Below are 19,480 nucleotides of genomic sequence, written 5' to 3'. Positions count from 1 at the left end.
CACACACACACATATATATATATATATATATAGATATAGATATATATATATATATATATATAGATATAGATATATACATGTATATGTGTATATATATATATATATATATATATATATATATATATATATATATATATATATTATAACCCCTAATGTTCCAATACAGTAGACATTAAAGAGCCAAAGACTGACTATATTAATGCAAATGGCATATATGATAATGCCTCCCTTTTCCTGTTGGAGTTGGACATAACATTATAAAACAATATACTCAATGTTTCAGAAATTAAGTTATGATCCCATACTAAGGACTGCAAAATTATCCTTCCAAATTACAATATGTTTGGATATGATAGATTTTACGAACAGTAAGTTATTACCCAAAGCAATTCAATGTGTGCATCAGTCAAATTTAATAAAGGAAAAATGGTATCCAGTGCCTGTGTCTACTGTCCTTCAGTCTCCAAAGGAGACAACTGATGAAACATTCTCTTGGATTATATCTCACATCAGGAAATAATTAAAAGTCCTTGTTGGTTTTATATAGACTCATGCTGCAATTCATTGTATTACTTCATTCTCAGTTCATAAAGTTTAGAACTGAAATAGTCAAAAAAGTTTTTAAAAAAAACTGAGTATTCCAGACAAGACTGCAGGCTCCTGTACAGAAAACATTCTCCATATGCATGTATTAGGTTACAAAAGACATTATTCTTTCACTTGAAACACTAACTCACTTTACCTAGTATCTCTCAGTCCAATATTTCGGCAGGTTAGTTGGGCCTGCTTTTACTCTCTTGATATTGACACTGATGTACAGATCTTTAATAACTGTTTCTTCTCTGTCCTTCATTATATGCCCCTTCCCATTCTGAAGAAGAGGCTCAAGGCTTACATAATACAGGGAAATTCAGAAACCTCTTTTTACAGTGGGATAAGGAGTCAACAACAATATTAGCAGGATGGATCCACCTAGGATTTCTAGAAACACTGTAATAAAGTAAAAATCTATATTACACCAGTAAAAAATGCCATGGACTTCAAAGCAGATTATCTCATACCCCCAGGAATTGCTGTCGTGATGTTAACCTACTCAAGCCTGGAAATTTGTCAGCCTATTCCATTTTCCCTTCAGTCTCCTCAGCAGATTGCTAACCACATCTGTCAGTGTTTTTTTTATTTAAAGTTGTCTCCCTTAACTCTTATAGTCATCAAGAATGTTCGTCTCCTACTAATAATGTTAGTAACTCTCCTGAGAGTCTTTTCTGTTCCCACTAATTGCATCAGCATTATACTTAAAAACTACCATCACTTAGTGTGTTTTTAAACCAACAGGATCACTACATACTCTACTTACTCTCAGATACTTGGAATAGGGGATATTATTGATAACTGATCTGGGATGTCAACTGAAGGTGTATAAAAAATAATTCTTTGAGAATGGTTTTCCATATAATGAAGTCATGACAGAGCCATCCAGTTACTTAGTAATTGTCACATCTAGAAATTCAACTGTAAACAAACTCCATTTAGCAGTAAACCTAAGACCCATATCACTTTTATTCAAATATTTCACAGATTGACTTAGTGTAATCTTCCCACCTTTAAGTCCTAATAACCATCAAAAAGTATCCACGTTTCTAGACGTGAATAGTACGGATTTGACTGTGCATTATAAATGTACATCCACTCACAGAAACACAAGTACAGGTCAGCATATATTAGGGCAAAAGCTACACCCACAGCTGTACCCCATAACTGCAAATAACACTGGTTTTCAAAATGCATTGAAGAAGCTCTGTTATGGAGGGAACCTGGTTTGTAGATACTTGGTTGGTTGTCGGTTTGAATTAAAACACTGCTGGGATTCATAACAGTGCGATGTTGTATCACTTTTTTTGGTTGTATTCTTTGAATACCAAAATATTTGTATTGTTGAAACTAAGTGCGCAGAACTTTGGTAAAATGTACATATAAGTATACACATGTATAGTACATATATATTAATATATATATATATATATATATACATAATATATATATATATATATATATATATATATATATACACATATATATATATATATATATATATATATATATATATATATATATATATGTGTGTGTGTGTGTGTGTGCGTGTGTGATATATATATATATATATATATATATATATATATATATATATATATATATATATAAACGGAGTCTACAGGACTGCAATTGGTCACCATAACAAAATCAGTTTCTCTCAGCATTTAAGCAGATTGAACTCTACATTTACCTACAAAACGGAGTCTACAGGACTGCAATTGGTCACCATAACAAAATCAGTTTCTCTCAGCATTTAAGCAGATTGAACTCTACATTTACCTACAAAACGGAGTCTACAGGACTGCAATTGGTTACCATAACAAAATCAATTTCTCTCAACATTTTAGCAGATTGAACTTTACATTTACCTACAAAACGGAGTCTACATGACTGCAATTGGTCACCATAACAAAATCAGTTCCTCTCAGCATTTAAGCAGAGTAGGTTGCACACAAAAAGCATTTGTTAAGCTTTCACTTACAGTGCTGTATAATTAAGCAGGTCACCATTTTGGTCAGCCATAGGGCTCTTTTTTCTACTTGAGTGTTTGCCTCCTTCCCCTGTAATTTAAGCAAACTGACTCTTACATTAAGAGCTATAATACTTACCTTATAGCTTTAGGACACCTTAGGAAACCTTGTAAACTGCAATAGCCCCGCTATGTTCGCCCTCGCTACGCTCGGGCTCTCTTTGCTCCCCTCCCTGCCTCCAATTCCCTCCCGCCCCAGTACCTCTAAATTTAAAGTACTATAGCCACTCCCCCACTTTCTAGATCCTATCTGCTTTCATCTTGGATAATTCCTCCCACCCCCATTCTTCTACCTACATTTTAATAGCACCTATTAGCTTTCATCTGGCATTTTCCCATCCCCCTTCCAGTACCTTTACCTCACCACTCTATCTTCTGGTGTTGCATCACCAGGTAAAACAGTTCCTTAACTCACAAGCTGAATCACAAATAATGATATACTCCTCTTTACTACCCTTCTTGTTCGCACCATACCTCCTTACCTTGTATGAAAACCAGTTTCTCACAGGATTTCAGGTCCCGAAAGGCCATACTATCACCCCAGCTGTAAATCCTGCCACCTTCAACCATACTTACAGTACTAGGTCCTATCCAACATCTTGTTAAGTCTATCAACATCTCAACCCCAGGCACATTAGCTCTAGATCCACACACTACCGCAAACTAATAAACAAATTCCTGAAGTTTATTACCAAGTATAGACTTAACCTAATACTTGGTGGTGATATTCACCCCAACCCTGGCCCACCCACTTCAGAAACACATACCTCCTCTACTTGCAATCTAAGCTACATACCTACAATTAATAGGCCAACTAACTCTCTCCTAGCCTGTCATCTCAATATTAGAAGCATTAATAACAAGGTTCATGAATTGCATGCACTTCTGGATGTCCACTCCCCTGAGATTCTCTGTTTATCTGAAACCTGGTTAAAACCTAACACTACAGACAATGAAGTGTTACCACATGGGTACAACATACACAGGCTGGATAGTGCTTCCAGGAAGGGGGGTGGGGTAGCTGTACTCTATAAATCTGAATTGAATGTCACCATAGATGTAATACAACCACCTAAAGATTAATAACTCAGAGATTCTTGCCACCAAATTGCAACTTAATAAAAATAAATGCATTAATATCATCTGTATGTACATTTCCCCAGGTAACAATATATCTACACTTGAAGATATCCTGCATGGCTATCATGTCACTACCCCCAAGAAACCCTACTACTTGGAGACTTTAATATAGACTGAGGCACCTGTTCCTCAGAATCCCCAACCACCCATATTAACCTGCATGCATTTACACAAATCATATTCACCCCTACCAGGATAGGTAAACCTAACCAAAAAGAAAGCATACTTGACTGGGTACTCATAAATAGTCACCCCCAACACCTCTGGTACCCTCCCTGATGGCCTAAGCGATCACCTTCTCACATATGTAATTAAGCACAAAGCCATTAATTCCCAACAACCCTTACTCAGAAAGGTTAGAAACAATAAAAACTTTGACCCTGCCAAATTCCAACAAGAACTAAACTCATGTAATTGGTCTATTCTAAAACACCTCCCCCTTAGAGGAAGCAGTAGCATACTTTAACAACAAATTCCTTGAGATCTTTGATTTGCATGCACCTGTTCGTTCAATGAGAACAAAGGCAAAAACTGCACCATGGCTTTTTAAAGAGTCTAAACTCAAAATTACCCTTAGAAACAAAGCATGGGCTTTATGGCGCTCTTCTAAAGACACCCAAGATCACATTAAATAAAGGCAATCCAGGAACGAAACTAAAAAATCCATTTTACAAGACAAAAAAAATACTACTGTAATTTACAGACAGTAAATCAAAATAACCCTCAGACGTTTTGGACAGGTTTAAATAATCTACTACATCCTGGACAAACTTCAACCCCAATCCCTGCTGCTACTATTGATAAAACCCCTGAAGATGTTTCTGACAGTTTTAACCAATTCTTTACTGAGACAATTCAAATCCTAGCTAGCCAACTACCTCCTAGCTCCCCTTGTCCTGAAAGTACCACCCCTAGAAACCTACTCGCGTTCAGCTTCCAACCAGTCGCCACTTAACTTATCCGTACCTTGATCAAAAAATTAAAACCCACTACACTTTCTGCTGATCAACTCCCTGCCGAGTACCTACAAAAATCAGCTGATGCTATTGCTTAAAAATTCCCACCATCTGGAAAATATGCTATGTAATCCCACTTCACAAAGGAGGCAGCTCTACTGAATACTCCAATTACAGGCCAATAGCTATACTCTCTCCACTTGCAAAGATTATGGAAAAATGTATTCATAGACAACTCATGCACCACCTAATCCAGAATCACCTTATGGCAGACCCTCAGCATGGCTTCCGTCTTCATCACAGCACTACTTCAGCCCTCATAGCCTTTGCCAACACCATAAACCATAATCGCAACAATAATTATATATCTTCAGCCCTCTTCTTGGGTCTTTCCAAGGAATTCAATATGGTTGATCACCAACATTTAATCCACACCCTGCAAACATTCTGTCTAGATACTAGAGCCCTTCAATGGTTTCAATCCTACCTGAATGGTTGACAACAGGCTGTCCTCTGGCAGAACAAACTCTCTAATCTTCTACCTAACACCCTTGGAGTACCACAAGGCTCTATACTAGGGCCCTTGCTGTTCTCCATCTTTATTAACGACCTTTATACTGTCATCCCAAAAGTCAGCTGTATCCAATATGCTGATGACTCTACTCTGATTTGCTCGGCCACATCTCTAATAGAGTTATGGTCAGCTACCCAGACCACCCTTAATACAATAAAAAACTGGCTTTCTGAACGTTGTCTGATCCTAAATCCCAAAAAACTAAAATGCTGTTATTTTCACCAACACATAGGTCTACCACTTTCATTTTTACCATAAATTCAAATGATGGCACAATAATCTCCCCTGATCCCTCCACAAAACTATTAGGTGTCATCATAGATAATAATCTAAAATTTGACCTACATGTTAACCAAACTATCAAAACCATCAATAAAAAACTAGGGTCACTTTACAGAATAAAAGCCTTCCTAACCCCTCCAGCTAAAATTGCCATAGCTCGCCCTCATCTTCTTTCACCCCTTCTGTATGCATCCCCTCTACTCTCGAATTTAAACAAGACTGTCCTTAACAAACTCTCAATTTGCTACAACCACATTGCCAGGTTTGCCACTGGGCTACCTTTTAGGACACATCATTGCATCAATCTAAATCAGCTTGGGTGGCTTGAACTACCCAGCCTAATCCAGTATAACCAACTGATTCTGGCCTATAAAATCCTCTATAATCCAGACAATACTCCTGCACTTAAAAATATTATCACCTCCTATATCAATCCTAGACCGCTTCGATCCTCTAACAAACTACTAATTCAGACTAGCAAAATTAATAACACAGCCGATGACTCTCTCTTTGCAAACTCTGTAAGTAGACCCTGGAACTCTCTTCCAGCTGATATTACCTTACTTTCTACCTTAGGTCAATTTAAAACTAGACTCCAACAACATTTGGCACTTAACTGGCTATGTCAATGTATCAAGCCTGGCTAACTCTCTCTAGAATGTGTAAAAATCTGTTAACCAGTTTACTGTGTAATTTAATTTAATCCTGACTTACGCTCAGGATTAACTCTAACCTGTGGAACTTGTTTAACTTGCTTACTTATATAATCACTGTAAATAGTCTGTTTGTAACATGTAATGCTGGTATTATGTAATGCTGTATCTGCTTACCCTTGGAGCTTTTCTCCCCGGGCCTCCGCTGAAAATGGACATGCATCCAGTCGGACTATCCCGGTCAACAAATGTAAAATAAATAAATAAAAAATATATATATATATATATATATATATATATATATATATATATATATATATATATGTGTGTGTGTGTGTGTGTGTGTGTGTGTGCGTGTTTGTGTGTGTATAGATATTTCTGGTCACTGAGGCACAAAGCAGTAGTTAATAAAAGTTTTTGGTTGTGACTTATGCAGTTTATAAATTTTGTTTCTATTTTGCTTACCTTTGCACAATTTCTCTGTGAACAACTTAACCAAGGAAACTCCATAGTTCAATTGTTACTAAACTCATCCAGTAATTTTAGTGTAGTGAACAATGCTACTCTTCTGCAAAGTTTTACAGATGCAGTTTATCAGGAGGAATGCATAATATTATGGAACAAATTTCTTGAAAGGTAAGAAATAAGATTCTTATTGTAGATTGTCCTGGCAATGAGGCAACACACTGTGCAAATACAGTGCGCCACCATCACATGGAACAGAGCAGTCCTGTATGTAGATATGAGACTGTTTCTCTTTCTCCATGATAATGAAGCCTTGGAGATTATGTTTTTTTTTTTATTCATTTGTTAACCAGAAAAGTCCACCGGACAAAAGTGTCCCTTTTCTGGGTGAACCAGGACCACTGGCTGGTTAAGTGACTTGCTCAGATTTACATGGTAAGTCACATTGTAATTTATAAGAAGCAGGGGATATAGAGGTGTGAAGGGCTTGAAAATTGCTGCCAGTTGATCTGAAAGCTCAGCGGACTAAATGTTGGTCTATCAACAAGGTGGCTTTCAAAAAGTTATATAATATCTTGTGTTATTCTCTCTGAAGCTGGAAGAAATTTTTAACATAGTTTATTAGCTACATTTGTAATGATCAACAGACAGTTTGCCTAGTACTTACCTATGAACCTATGACAAACTGCCTGCACTCTTATTTCTGCATCATGACTGAGTATGCAATTATAGACAGTAGAACGTAAGATAAAGATATCTTAGTGATAACATGGTAACATACCTCCAGAGCATATGTAAACTTATATAAGGGCAGATGTAAGGTCATTGTACTCTGACCAACTGGCCATTACCTAAGAAGGTGAATTCCTCATGTATAGAAGAGAAAAGGGGAGAGAAGAACAGTTGAACCACATATCTGTAAAGTAAGGCATGGTTACCAATTATCCTGATTTTCTGAATGATGACATGTGCTACGTAAGCTACCAGAAAGTGTGAAAGTGAACATGTTAGAAACATCTACAGCACTTATCAGCAGGGTGTGGTGCCAGGGTAGAGAGAGCTCATTTAAATGTGATGTACTTTTTTCTGTATTATTTCATGCTGTTAAACAGTTGTAAAGCAATATGAAAGCAATATGTGTGCTTTCAGTGGCAGGAAATGTGCATAACTTTGTAACACTTTCTCTGGAAATGGAAGGATATGAAAGAAGAAGAAATGTCTGAATCTTGTAATTTAAACCCATCCATCCACAATCCCTTTTCTATTTTTGTACATGGGGTCAGGGTGTCACTTCAACAGCAACAATCATCTGGAGCCAAAGTTTACACCACCGGGTGGCTATCCCTGTTGCAGTTGTTCTTCCACACCACACACAAACTCATACCTATGGCCACATTAGAGTGTCTAGTCCACCTTCTGCATGTCTGTAGAATGTAGAAAGAAACTGGAGCACCAAGAGGATCCCCATGTGAACACAGGGAGGGCATGCAGACTCCTCACAGAAAGTACCCCAGCTGAGAATAAAACCAACAAACCTCTTGTTGTGAGGTGCTAACACTATCCACTGCACCACTGTGAAGCCCCTGTAATTTAAATATTAAGTGTAATTTTCTGCAGTTTCTCAGGAGATACCTCGTTGTATGTAATTGCATAAGGGTAAGGAGAAAATAAAAACAAAGGCAATAAAAAATAGAATCACACTGGTACTTCAAAGGAATAGTTGGCCAGAACTGTGACAGTCAGCAATCATTAGTAAGTAAACAGTTCATAGATGTGTCTTGTTTACTGCTGGTCAGTCCTTCTTCTGTTGTATAGGAAATAACTAATGTAATCTGATGTAATATAATTACATCTGTTTTTAAGTAGATACAGACTGATGAGCTGAGATGTATATGTTAGGAACTGATATCAGTGTAAAGTCAGATAGTCTTTGCTGAGGGGATATGGTGTCACATCTATGATGGTTTGCTTTTTGAATTCTGCCTTATGTAATATTTTACTAGCATAGAATAGTTAAGGCCAGTACTTCATCAGCAAGAGACAGCTAGGGTATATATTTAGCTGTACATCAAATTCTTCTTTAAATATTTCTGTCTACACTACACAACTGACATTCCACCTTTCTCACGATTAAACATTATACATATATATATATATATATATATATATATATATATATATATATATATACACACAGGTGGCAATATAGTGTGAGATATGGAGAAGAAGGCATGATGTTTATGTGTATGACAGGAGCAGGCTGAAATATATTACTGTGTTCTTTTTTTTTTTTTTTTTTCATTTAGTTTCATCCCAGTCTATCAGGGTGGTATACAGAATGTGGCTGTGTTTTGGGGTGAGGGGTAAGAAGATATATACAGTAGTTACAGCTTGTATTTCAGCTTGTTTCACCCAACTACACATTAGTCCTACAAAGGTTACATTATACTATCAAACAGCACAGCAAGAACAGTCATTTCATCTACAAACAGACCTAGACCCATTGTTACCCATAGTATCTGGTTTGACCCTGCCAGAATTAAAAAAAAAATACCTGCTACTATCCAGAGAAATTCCAGGATGAACTTTTTCTAAACAAGTTAAAAAAATGCTTCTTCATCGTGTGTATGCTTTACCAGGCCTGCATTTATTTGTGCCTTGAATTTTATCCCAGTGTCACACCAGAGGAATAAACAGAAGGTGGCTATTTTTTGGAGGGGGGGGTTATGAAGCCAGACACCATTTCCAAATATGATTTCTGTATCCTCACAAGCATTCATTTCATCTACAAACAGACCTAGACCCATTGTTACCCATAGTATCTGGTTTGACCCTGCCAGAATTAAAAAAAAATACCTGCTACTATCCAGAGAAATTCCAGGATGAACTTTTTCTAAACAAGTTCAAAAAATGCTTCTTCATCATGTGCATGCTTTACCAGGCCTGCATTTATTTGTGCCTTGAATTTTATCCCAGTGTCACACCAGAGGAATAAACAGAAGGTGGCTATTTTTTGGAGGGGGGGTTATGAAGCCAGACACCATTTCCAAATATGATTTCTGTATCCTCACAAGCATTCACCTTCTTGGTTTATTGTGAACCGCTGTTTTCACAGACATAACTTATATCTTAACTAAACAAAAAAAAATAAGATTGACTTTCTTTCCTTTCTCATTTTTCTACAGGGCATCACTGGATCAAAAGTTTAGGGAAAAAAGATTTAAAATGTACCTCAGAGCATCTATATAATTTCATGGCTTCTGGGGACCAAGTGATCTTCACACCTCTGGCTTAATACAAATATTTATTTCACAGTTGTCACAGTACCCTCTTGGCCACTTAGAGTATGTTGAAAGGATGTAGGAAGATAAATTAACAGTAGACTGAACTTCTCTCCTTGGTTATGCCTCTTATTCGTGCCATTATTGGTTGAAAATGTTGTTAAAAACTCTAAAAGCACCTCTAGGACATCTAGAAAAAAACATGAATTCTTGGGGCTGCTATGTACTTGATTTCCAGCTTGTCAGTAATTTCCCCTCACAGCTATTACATCTCTGTCCTGGCCAATTTAAGCTAGCTACATGGTACTTACACTGTGGCACAGCAAGAAAACAAACCTGAATCTGACCCTGTCACAGAGTAACATTATGTATTAAAGAACCTTTTACTGCATAGCAGGTTATGCATTACCCCATGCATTTTAAAAAAAATATGAAGTCTGAAACTCAAATGTCGGTCATTGTTTTTACATCTCCATTTCATTATGAGGAACAGACCAATATATATATATATATATATATATATATATATATATATATATATATATATATATATATATATTATATATTTTTATATATATATATATATATATATATATATATATATATATACAGAGTGAGTGAGAGTGAGAGAGGGATGAGGCAAAATCATCTGGGACAGCTGAAACGTATGAATATATGGATACCTCTCAACTTCTTTGCTCAAAAAGTAGGGAGAAAGCCAAAACTAAGTGACAATAAAAGCCCCACATCAGGGACAATTTTCAAATAATACTCTAATTTAAAATTTAATAGAACAACAGGTTTTGCATCAACATTCATTTACAGAACTGCAAGAAGTATGAAATTCTAATGTCTTGCATCACTGATTGACTGTAATCCTCAATGATTTACAAAAAAATACAACATTTTAAGAAGGTTTGACTTTCGGCTTTTCCTGGTTAGGGGTCGCCACAATGGAACTCCGGTCCGCTCATGATTGGCAGTGGATTTTTACGATGCCGAGTTGCCAGCTCAATGCCCAACCTTCAATGAAGGCACGCCAATTCACACTCGCACCTACCTGGATGTCTTTAACATCACTCGACCACAGGGAGAACATGCAGACTCCACACAGAAGGCACTCCAGCCAAGAATCGAACAGGAGAACCTCTTGCTGTGAGGTGACAATGCTAACCATTGCACCACTGTGGCTAAAGAGCAAAAATCTGAGGTAAAATCAGGGACAGTTGGGAGCTATGTTATATGGTTGCCTGCCAGGATATTTAAAAAATGTTACAAACTAGACTATTTGCAATGGTGCAGAACACATACTCCTTACACTGACCATTACCTAAAAGCATTCAGAATTTCCAGTTTTACTTCTGGACCCACCCATTCTGATCTAGGCAATAAGTCATAATGCCTTAAATGTCCTTTGTAGCTATGTAATTTGTTGTTTAGGTCATGGTGGCTCTAACCAGATATAATGGAAATTAATACAAACTATGGCCACAGATGTTACAGCTCCACCACTGTCTAAGGTCAGCCATGGGTGCACTCACCAGGGTACAGTACTGTACAACTGGGGGCACATGCCCCAACATGCCCAGGTGTAGCACCACTAAGTGTTTTTACTCACAGACTTATATATTCTCCATGTTTTTCACTGTTGCATTCAGCAGAACTAGGGTCCTGTGGAACCCCCCCCCCCCATTTCAGAATTTTCAGTAGTGATCTTTTCATATTAGATCAAGCTTAAAAGCTAAAACACTACCTCTAGAGAAAATTTGTATTTTGAAAAAGAAAATTATTAAGAAATAAACCTGGATGTAGAATAACCAATCCATATAAATCAAGTCTGAAAAATGGCATGATAATTTGAAGGCTGCAAGTTCAATCAGCACTTTTGTAAGTGCAGAACGTCAAACTATGCTAATGCAATTTTTAATGACAATTTTTTGTGAAGGATGGAGTCCCTATTGCTTTCATAGAAATGCTTTGCTGTTTCATCTACTACTTAAATGTCAGAGATAAGCATTATCATCCTCACAAATGTCAGATTACAAATGTGCCATTTGTACTTGTAACCAATAAACAAATGCACAAAGTCCTGAGATTCAGCATAACACGACTTTTAGTCATAAGCAGGAAATGTAAATGGAATTCACTATGCATCATATACTACAACAGTGCTAGCAAGTATCATGCTGATTTAAGTTGCGCATTATACATACTTACTGAAAAAAATATATCCTGTATAGCTGCATTAAAAACTAGCAAAGTAAACAATAAGAAATTGTATTAATAATTAGTACCATTAAATAAGCAATAATACCACAAGAGAATTATTCCAGTTGAAACTGGTTTTTCAAATTAACTTTTGTGTAATTTGGGTAAGTTTAATCTATCAACTGTTGTTCTAATACTCTATATATTGTATAGTACAAGTGTAATCTTACAACTCTAAATGAAATTAGAAGGCAGAAACAGGATACTTAATGTTCTTACCTTCCAAGACTGGAAATCATGGATGCTTCCACATTCCCCATTCTGAAATGGACCTTTTCCATTTCTACATGAAAACATGCTGTGAAGGGAATGTGCTACCACATAAGCTGCATTATATGTGCTAAGCATGTAGGTGAAATTATACACATCATACACAGAAATGCTGAGCTTTCTTAAATCCTCTTGACTTGTGCAAGACAGAGCTTTTTTATTTGTTGCTGAGTTCAGCAATGTAGTATTCCCATCAGATTTTAGCCACTGACAACCAAAAGCTTCCTCCCAAAATGTTGTCATAAAGATATCGTTAGGAAAGTTAAAAGGGTGGATACTGTATAAAAAGTCAGTGAGTCCAGGGATTCTGCCCTTGTGGGTATAGAACCCAACACTGCCATTTAACATTTTGACAGTCTTCATACTGAGTACATCTGGAGATACAATCCATCCAGTAGTACTGACCCAGATTCTCCCTGTCACATTTTGAGCAGAAATTGCCTCCAGCAGTGGTACCAGATTTTCAGAAGTAGAGTATACAACAATCACAGTTGTTGATGTTTGTTGAATCACATTAACAAGAGAAGAATGTTTTTCTTTATCCTTGGTGACCTTTTCAGTAAATGATATACAACCTCCAGCCTTGATAATTTCTCTTTGGAGGGTCTCGCCACCCAGTATCCCATAATCATTGTCTGAAGCCAAAATCCCTACCCAAGTCCAACCAAAATATATTAACATTTGAGCTAGACCAATGGCTTGGAAGACATCATTTGGAACTGTCCGCACAAATGATGGATATAACAATTTATCACTCAGCAAAGAAACAGAAGAACCATAGCTTACCTAGGAAAAGAGACAAACAAATGAAAAAAGGGAAAATGTTGTGCAAGTATGCAAATACAGATCACAATAAACTAGAACTAAGAGAAGATTGAATCGTGATTTAATTTTCATTTTTATTTTTTTATTTATTGTTATTTTTTGTTGTTTTAAAATACTGACCCTAACTTAATCCTAAAAAATTAACCCTAACAAAGATCCTAATGCAGTCTGAAGACAAGCTGCAGTGGAAATATTTATGTCGATGAAATAAATGAAATCATATTAAGTCTGTACTCTACTGTTTTCTGGAAACATTATTATCTTTTACTCGACCTGTTTACATATACATGAGCAGAAATGGCAGGGGTAAGTAATACATGTTAACACTATTCCTCACCCTGCCTCAACCCTAACTGTACATCTTACCTTAAAAAAATTCCAATACATTATCACTATTCATACAAATCTGAGCTAAATGCATGGCAGGGTTATGGCTAGTACACTGGTAAAGGACATTTGTTTCCCTGTTTGATCTACCCAATGTCGCTAATTTATGCTGTTGATATAATAAATTGCCTGCATGCTGTGGTCAATGTTTTTGTGTTGATAATTTAACTTGGCAACTATTCATTATGTAATCAGTATATAAGAATACAAACTACCATTTCCAATATAATCAAACGTCATATATAATTTGAATTCAAATTTCTATTTTTTCTTCCCACTCTGGTCTTTTATCTCTCTACTTTTGCAAAATACATTCTTATAAATCCTACCATCCTTTGTTCTCCTCTTCCTCTCATCTATAACACTCGCTATCTCTAATCTCTATATTATTTTCCTCCCCCCTCAGCATTTTTTTCAGTTATCTTTCCTTTCTTTCTCTTTTCTTTCCTTTCTCACCTCACACCCTGTTTTCGTACTAGTCAGCCTACCAATCTACATCTCAGCTATTTTGCAAGAGTTTATAGAGTGCAATGTGTGAGGCAAGCAGATTTGGAGATTAAATGGAATAAGATGGTGCAAATCAGACTTGGCCTGATGTCCAAAACAATAGTACAGAGAAGGAGAGAGAGAGAGAGGAGGGAATGATATATTTAATGTTGAGGTAGACCACAAATGAAAACTATAAGGAATTACACAAGCCATTTTAATTCAATGAAAGAGTGCTATAGAAGTTGTGTAAGGAAAATGGTTCTTGTGTCTTTCGGCTTTTCCGGGTTAGGGGTCGCCACAGTGGAACTCCGGTCCGCTAATGATTGGCAGTAGATTTTTATGTGCCGAGTTGCCGGCCCTAATGCACAACCTTCAACAAAGGTACGCCCATTCACGTATGTCTCCACACAGAAGGCGCTCTAGCTGAGAATCGAACAGGACAACGTCTTACTGTGAGGCGACAACGCTACCGTAGCACCACCACTGCAGTTCTTGTGAGGAGAATGGTATTCTTACAAAAATAATAATATGCGAATGATACATTTTCCCATAATATAGTACATACTTAAGCATCTACCATTTAGGGGTAGATACAAATGGATAAAAAAGTTACAGAGAGAGTATATGAGATATATATGGAAATGAGGAGAGATACAAATTTCAGAGGAAGAAAGTGATGGATCAAAAAAGGAAGGAGGCAGGGACTGCATTATTTTCAAAGATATATAACAAAAGCAAAGCTGAACATTGTTATTAAATGGGGACAGTAGATGAACAAAGAGAAGGGTTTAAAACATGGCAATAAAGTAAGTTGTATGTCTGCTGGAAGATGGACTAAAAAGAAACAAATCTGAAAAAAAAATATACCAGCTTACCCCTGACATTCCTATTCATGTATGCAATGGAATAAAAAAATAGGAAATATGTTAAATAGGGATAGCATGTAAAAGACATGGAAGCATTCTAGTATTTACAAAAGGGGGGATCACTCAATGAGAAACATGGAGGTTAGCAGAAGTGGAGGTGAGTTAATGAGGTATCTTATCATATCTGATGACAAACGTAATGGAGTCTTTAAAATGTGGTATCAAGTTAGAAGATATTTTGTTTTGAGAAAGAATATGTGATTTTGTTATAATAAGCATATGCATGCAGTAAACTAGTAGGTAAAAAAAAAAAAAACAAAAAAAAAACAAGATAAATGGTGTGAAATGCAAATACAGGAATATAGTTCTCATCAAGTTCCAAAGAAGAAGTGGTGAGAATTAGAAAACTGTCACTCTGGAGTTATGTAAATGTACATAGAAGGACAGGATAGGTCACCTCTATGGTATAAAGGAATAAATCCCTGGCTATATGATAGATGATTTGAGTTCTCTGAGCAGATTTGGTGACGGAGACATTGGCACAGGGGATTTGGAAGTGATGCTGCAGATGTTGGCATGCTCACTTTAGGGGAATGGGCAACAGACTGGCCTATTGTTAATGTCTCAAAAAAGGAGAAGAGGAATGTTGTAGAACTAGAAAGCATTAAAGGGTACAGGAGGATAATGTAAACTGAGGTAAACCCTGCCAAACAGGAAAAGGTGAGAATTTTTTGAATGCCTTCATAAGCTAAAACATGGAAAGAAATGTACACCAAAATCAATAAGGGAGAATTCCTAGAGAAGGATGGCCTTGAATGAGGGGGCCTGTAACTGTGGAAACAGAAACAGACAACAATAATTCAAGGTTCTCTACCTGTTATGGATCTTGAAGGTATGTTACTGTGGTTTGGTGTACTGACTGACTAATAATATAATCAAGTATGCTCAGATTTTCAGGTTCTTCTTTGGGACTGAAAGACATAGTAAACCTTTCCTAAAGAACACAAAAACCATATTCTATTTTTAGTCATGGGACTAGAAAATCAACCATTTAGTTTCCTGCATGCAGTTTCATTTATTTCATTATCAAGCTCATATTATATTCTGCACATAACTTAAAATATAATATAATAAAAGTGGAGCACAACTGCCTTTGATGCAGAAGACTGTGGGTTCTATTCCCACACCAGGTAGTGTATTATTGACACTGCAGTGTGGCATGAGGGGGGTGCCGCACTACTGAGTGTGTCATCCTTTGGATAAGACATTAAACTGAGGCCCATCTGACTGTGTTGATGGTAGCTCAGGTAATGTAAAAACACCCACAGTACTTATTACAGTACCCACTGAAAGAGTAGGGGAAGTTCCCCCAGTGCCCTGGCCAAAGTTCCCCTGTAGCATAAATAATACCTCAGGACTCTCCTAAAAAAATGTTACAAGCCTAGTGGGACCAACCCAGTCAACAAAGGATACAGGCATAAATAAATACATATTATGTAATATGTCATACTTATGATAAGTAACAGCAAGTAAAACAAACATCCAAGCAAGTCTGTATTTTATATCCATGGGGCCACATATATGCCCAATTCTAAAAATAGAAGCTGACTGTATTTGCACCAATTCTTTTCTTCTACTTTAAGTTCTAGATAGTCTGTTTTTGTCTATGGGGTCATTAAAATCTTACAGTTAGTTGTGTTACCTCAGAACATCAAAACAGCATAATACAGAAACTGTAAAGTGAATCCATACCTGGGGATACCTGTAAAGTCCCAGTACAGTTGCCATGATCAGAGAAGATGATGACAGGGCATCTCCAATTATAGCAGGTGTTAAGGAAACAGTTTCACAGCTGTAGTTTGGAACCAGATCGTGTTTCCCTGTTAAAAATGAAAGGGTAGACAGAAGTGCTCGTTCTCTGGAATAGCATGAATCAAAAATCTGGAATCCCAGGGTCACATTTGGCAATAATTTAGGGTCTCTGTTTATCTCTTCAATTGCAAAAACCATGGATAGAACAAATAGGTAGTCAAAAATGTGGAATCTATTAAATTTAATAAATAAACTGTAAATTAATGGTCTTAGGAAAAAAATCTGCCCACAACATTAATTAGATGCAGTAAGCAACTTTTACACTAAACCCTAGAAAAATACCTTGAAATATAGTGCCAATAGCAACTGACATAAATTGTGATTCAGTTAATAAATCCCAGTTATTCGAGATGACATTTCTAATTTGTGACATGTTCCTAGAGATGGGTAATGGGAAACTAAGGGTTCTGTTAATGTTACTTGGTTTTGAAGTATTAGGTGTAAAACCATGTAGTAAAATAGGTAAATATTTAGTGTGTCTGTCATTAGAGATCTCGTTACATATATTGTTAATAAGAGATGGAGGGTAATTTCTTCGAAGAAACGTGTTTTAACAAAACAGCATCTAGTACACATTTATAAAAGATTTATTGACGATGTTTTCTTTGCATGGAAGGGTGACCAATCTTCTTTAGACCATTTTATTTCTGATTTGAGAGACAGTTTAGGTTTTTGAACTTGATTTTGTCTGGAATAGGGTCTTCTATTCCCTTTTTATATACACAGATATACTTACTGCCTCCTAATACAGTATGTTCCACTAAATATAGAAAAGAGACCTATAAAAATAATCTGCTTGATTTTACTAGCTCCCATCCATATTTCATGAAAAGGAACCTTGTCAGAAGTCAATTTATTCACATCTCTAGAATTATCAGTCAAGATTATGACTTTCAAAAAATGCTGTTTTGTTAAAACACGTTTCTTCGAAGAAATTACTCCCCATCTCTTATTAACAATATATGTAACGAGATCTTTAATGACAGACACACTAAATATTTACCTATTTTACTACATGGATTTACACCTAATACTTCAAAACCAAGTAACATTAACAGAACCCTTAGTTTCCCCATTACCTATCTCTAGGGACATGTCACAAATTAGAAATGTCATCTTGCATAACTGGGATTTATTAACTGAATCACAATTTATGTCAGCTGCTATTGGCACTGCACCTACCTTTTCATTTAAAAGAACCAAAACCATAAGAATGAGTTTAGAAAGCAGAGATTTACCTTTTCTTATTAATTCTACTTTTATTTCTAACTCTCAAAATAGGATGCATTCATGTAATAAATGTGTGGTATGCCCTAACATTTTCACAGGATCTCAGTACACATTCACACATTGTAATTATACTATTAAGTTTTCAAAATATTTCTTCTGCCATTCTACAGCAGTAGTATATGCAGGTATTTGTGCATCTTGTAAAGCATTTTATGTAGGTAAAACTACAAGAAAACTTTCAGATAGAATTAAGGAGCATCTAGGAGCCATCAGGGCAAATAACTTAAATAATGCCCTTGCTAAACATAGCATTGTTTGTACTTCTTTTAATAAATTTTACTTCATAGTATTAGAACAAGTTGACTTTTTTTGGAGATTGGAAATTATATTTGGAACTAAGAGAACGTAAATGGCAATTACTGCTTAATTCAGAAACATACCCTGGACTGAATGAAAGTGTTAATATGAAATGCGCTTTAAAATGGAAGATTTAATTCTGTTTTGACAGTCTTTCTCAAAAATGTTTTTGCATCCATCCTTGACCTTAGACACGCTTGTAAGTCACCATTTGTACAGTTATATGAATATTAATGTATCCTACATGCATATTTAGAGCGCACACTGTATATTTGTTCAATGATAAGCTAACACAAGGGAGTTTTTGTTTAATATTCATGCTCCTGTCATTCATATGTATGTTCATGGTTATTGTGTTAAGATGATTGGCACAGTTTAAATATTGTTTGGTTGTACTATTGGTTACTGTACTAATTAGTTATAAGTAGTTTATTGGCTTTTTGTTAACGTGTGACTCTAGCTACATATAATGCAAGTACTGTTGACTATAGGTTATTCTGATGAAGCTCTTCCACCTGAATAAGAGCGAAAGCTTAATCATCTATTCAGTGTCTGAGTTTTTATTTCCTTTCTGTTAGCTCAGTATTAATTACTACACCTAAAAGAAGTTTGAATTTATATAATTAAGATTCTTCTAGTGCACAGTGTTTATTATATATATATATATATATATATATATATATATATATATATATATATATATATAGGTGGCCACGGTGGTGCAGCATTGTCACCTCACAAAAAGAGGTTCCCTGGTTTGATCCTTGGCTAGGGTCCTTTCTGTGCAGAGTCTGCATGTCTTCCTTGTGGTCACATGGGTTTCCTCCGGAAGGTCTGGTTTCCTCCCACATCCCAAAGGCATACTGTAGGTGGATTGGACACTCTAAATTGGCCCTAGGTGTGATTGCGTGCGTGTGTGTGTGTGTGTGTGTGTGTGTGTGT

At 36.2% G+C, this 19,480-nt stretch overlaps 1 protein-coding gene across 1 annotated transcript in view; it reads right to left on the bottom strand.

Moving 5' to 3' along the window:
- Nucleotides 1-19,480, bottom strand: part of LOC122805971 — a 161,102-nt gene that overhangs the window by 56,832 nt on the left and 84,790 nt on the right. The window contains exons 2-3 of the mRNA XM_044076210.1: nucleotides 16,832-17,123; nucleotides 12,462-13,298 (exon numbers count right to left, since the gene is read on the bottom strand). Coding sequence (XP_043932145.1) covers nucleotides 12,462-13,298; nucleotides 16,832-17,123 — 1,129 coding nt within the window. The remainder of the gene's footprint in view (nucleotides 1-12,461; nucleotides 13,299-16,831; nucleotides 17,124-19,480) is intronic.

The sequence above is a fragment of the Protopterus annectens genome, chromosome 7.part0 (genome assembly GCF_019279795.1).
Source record: "Protopterus annectens isolate FY-2018-M chromosome 7.part0, PAN1.0, whole genome shotgun sequence".
NCBI classification, from domain to species: Eukaryota; Metazoa; Chordata; order Ceratodontiformes; family Protopteridae; genus Protopterus; species Protopterus annectens.
The sequence above is the reverse complement of the archived record's forward strand: the minus strand, read 5'-3'. Positions and strand labels throughout refer to the sequence as shown.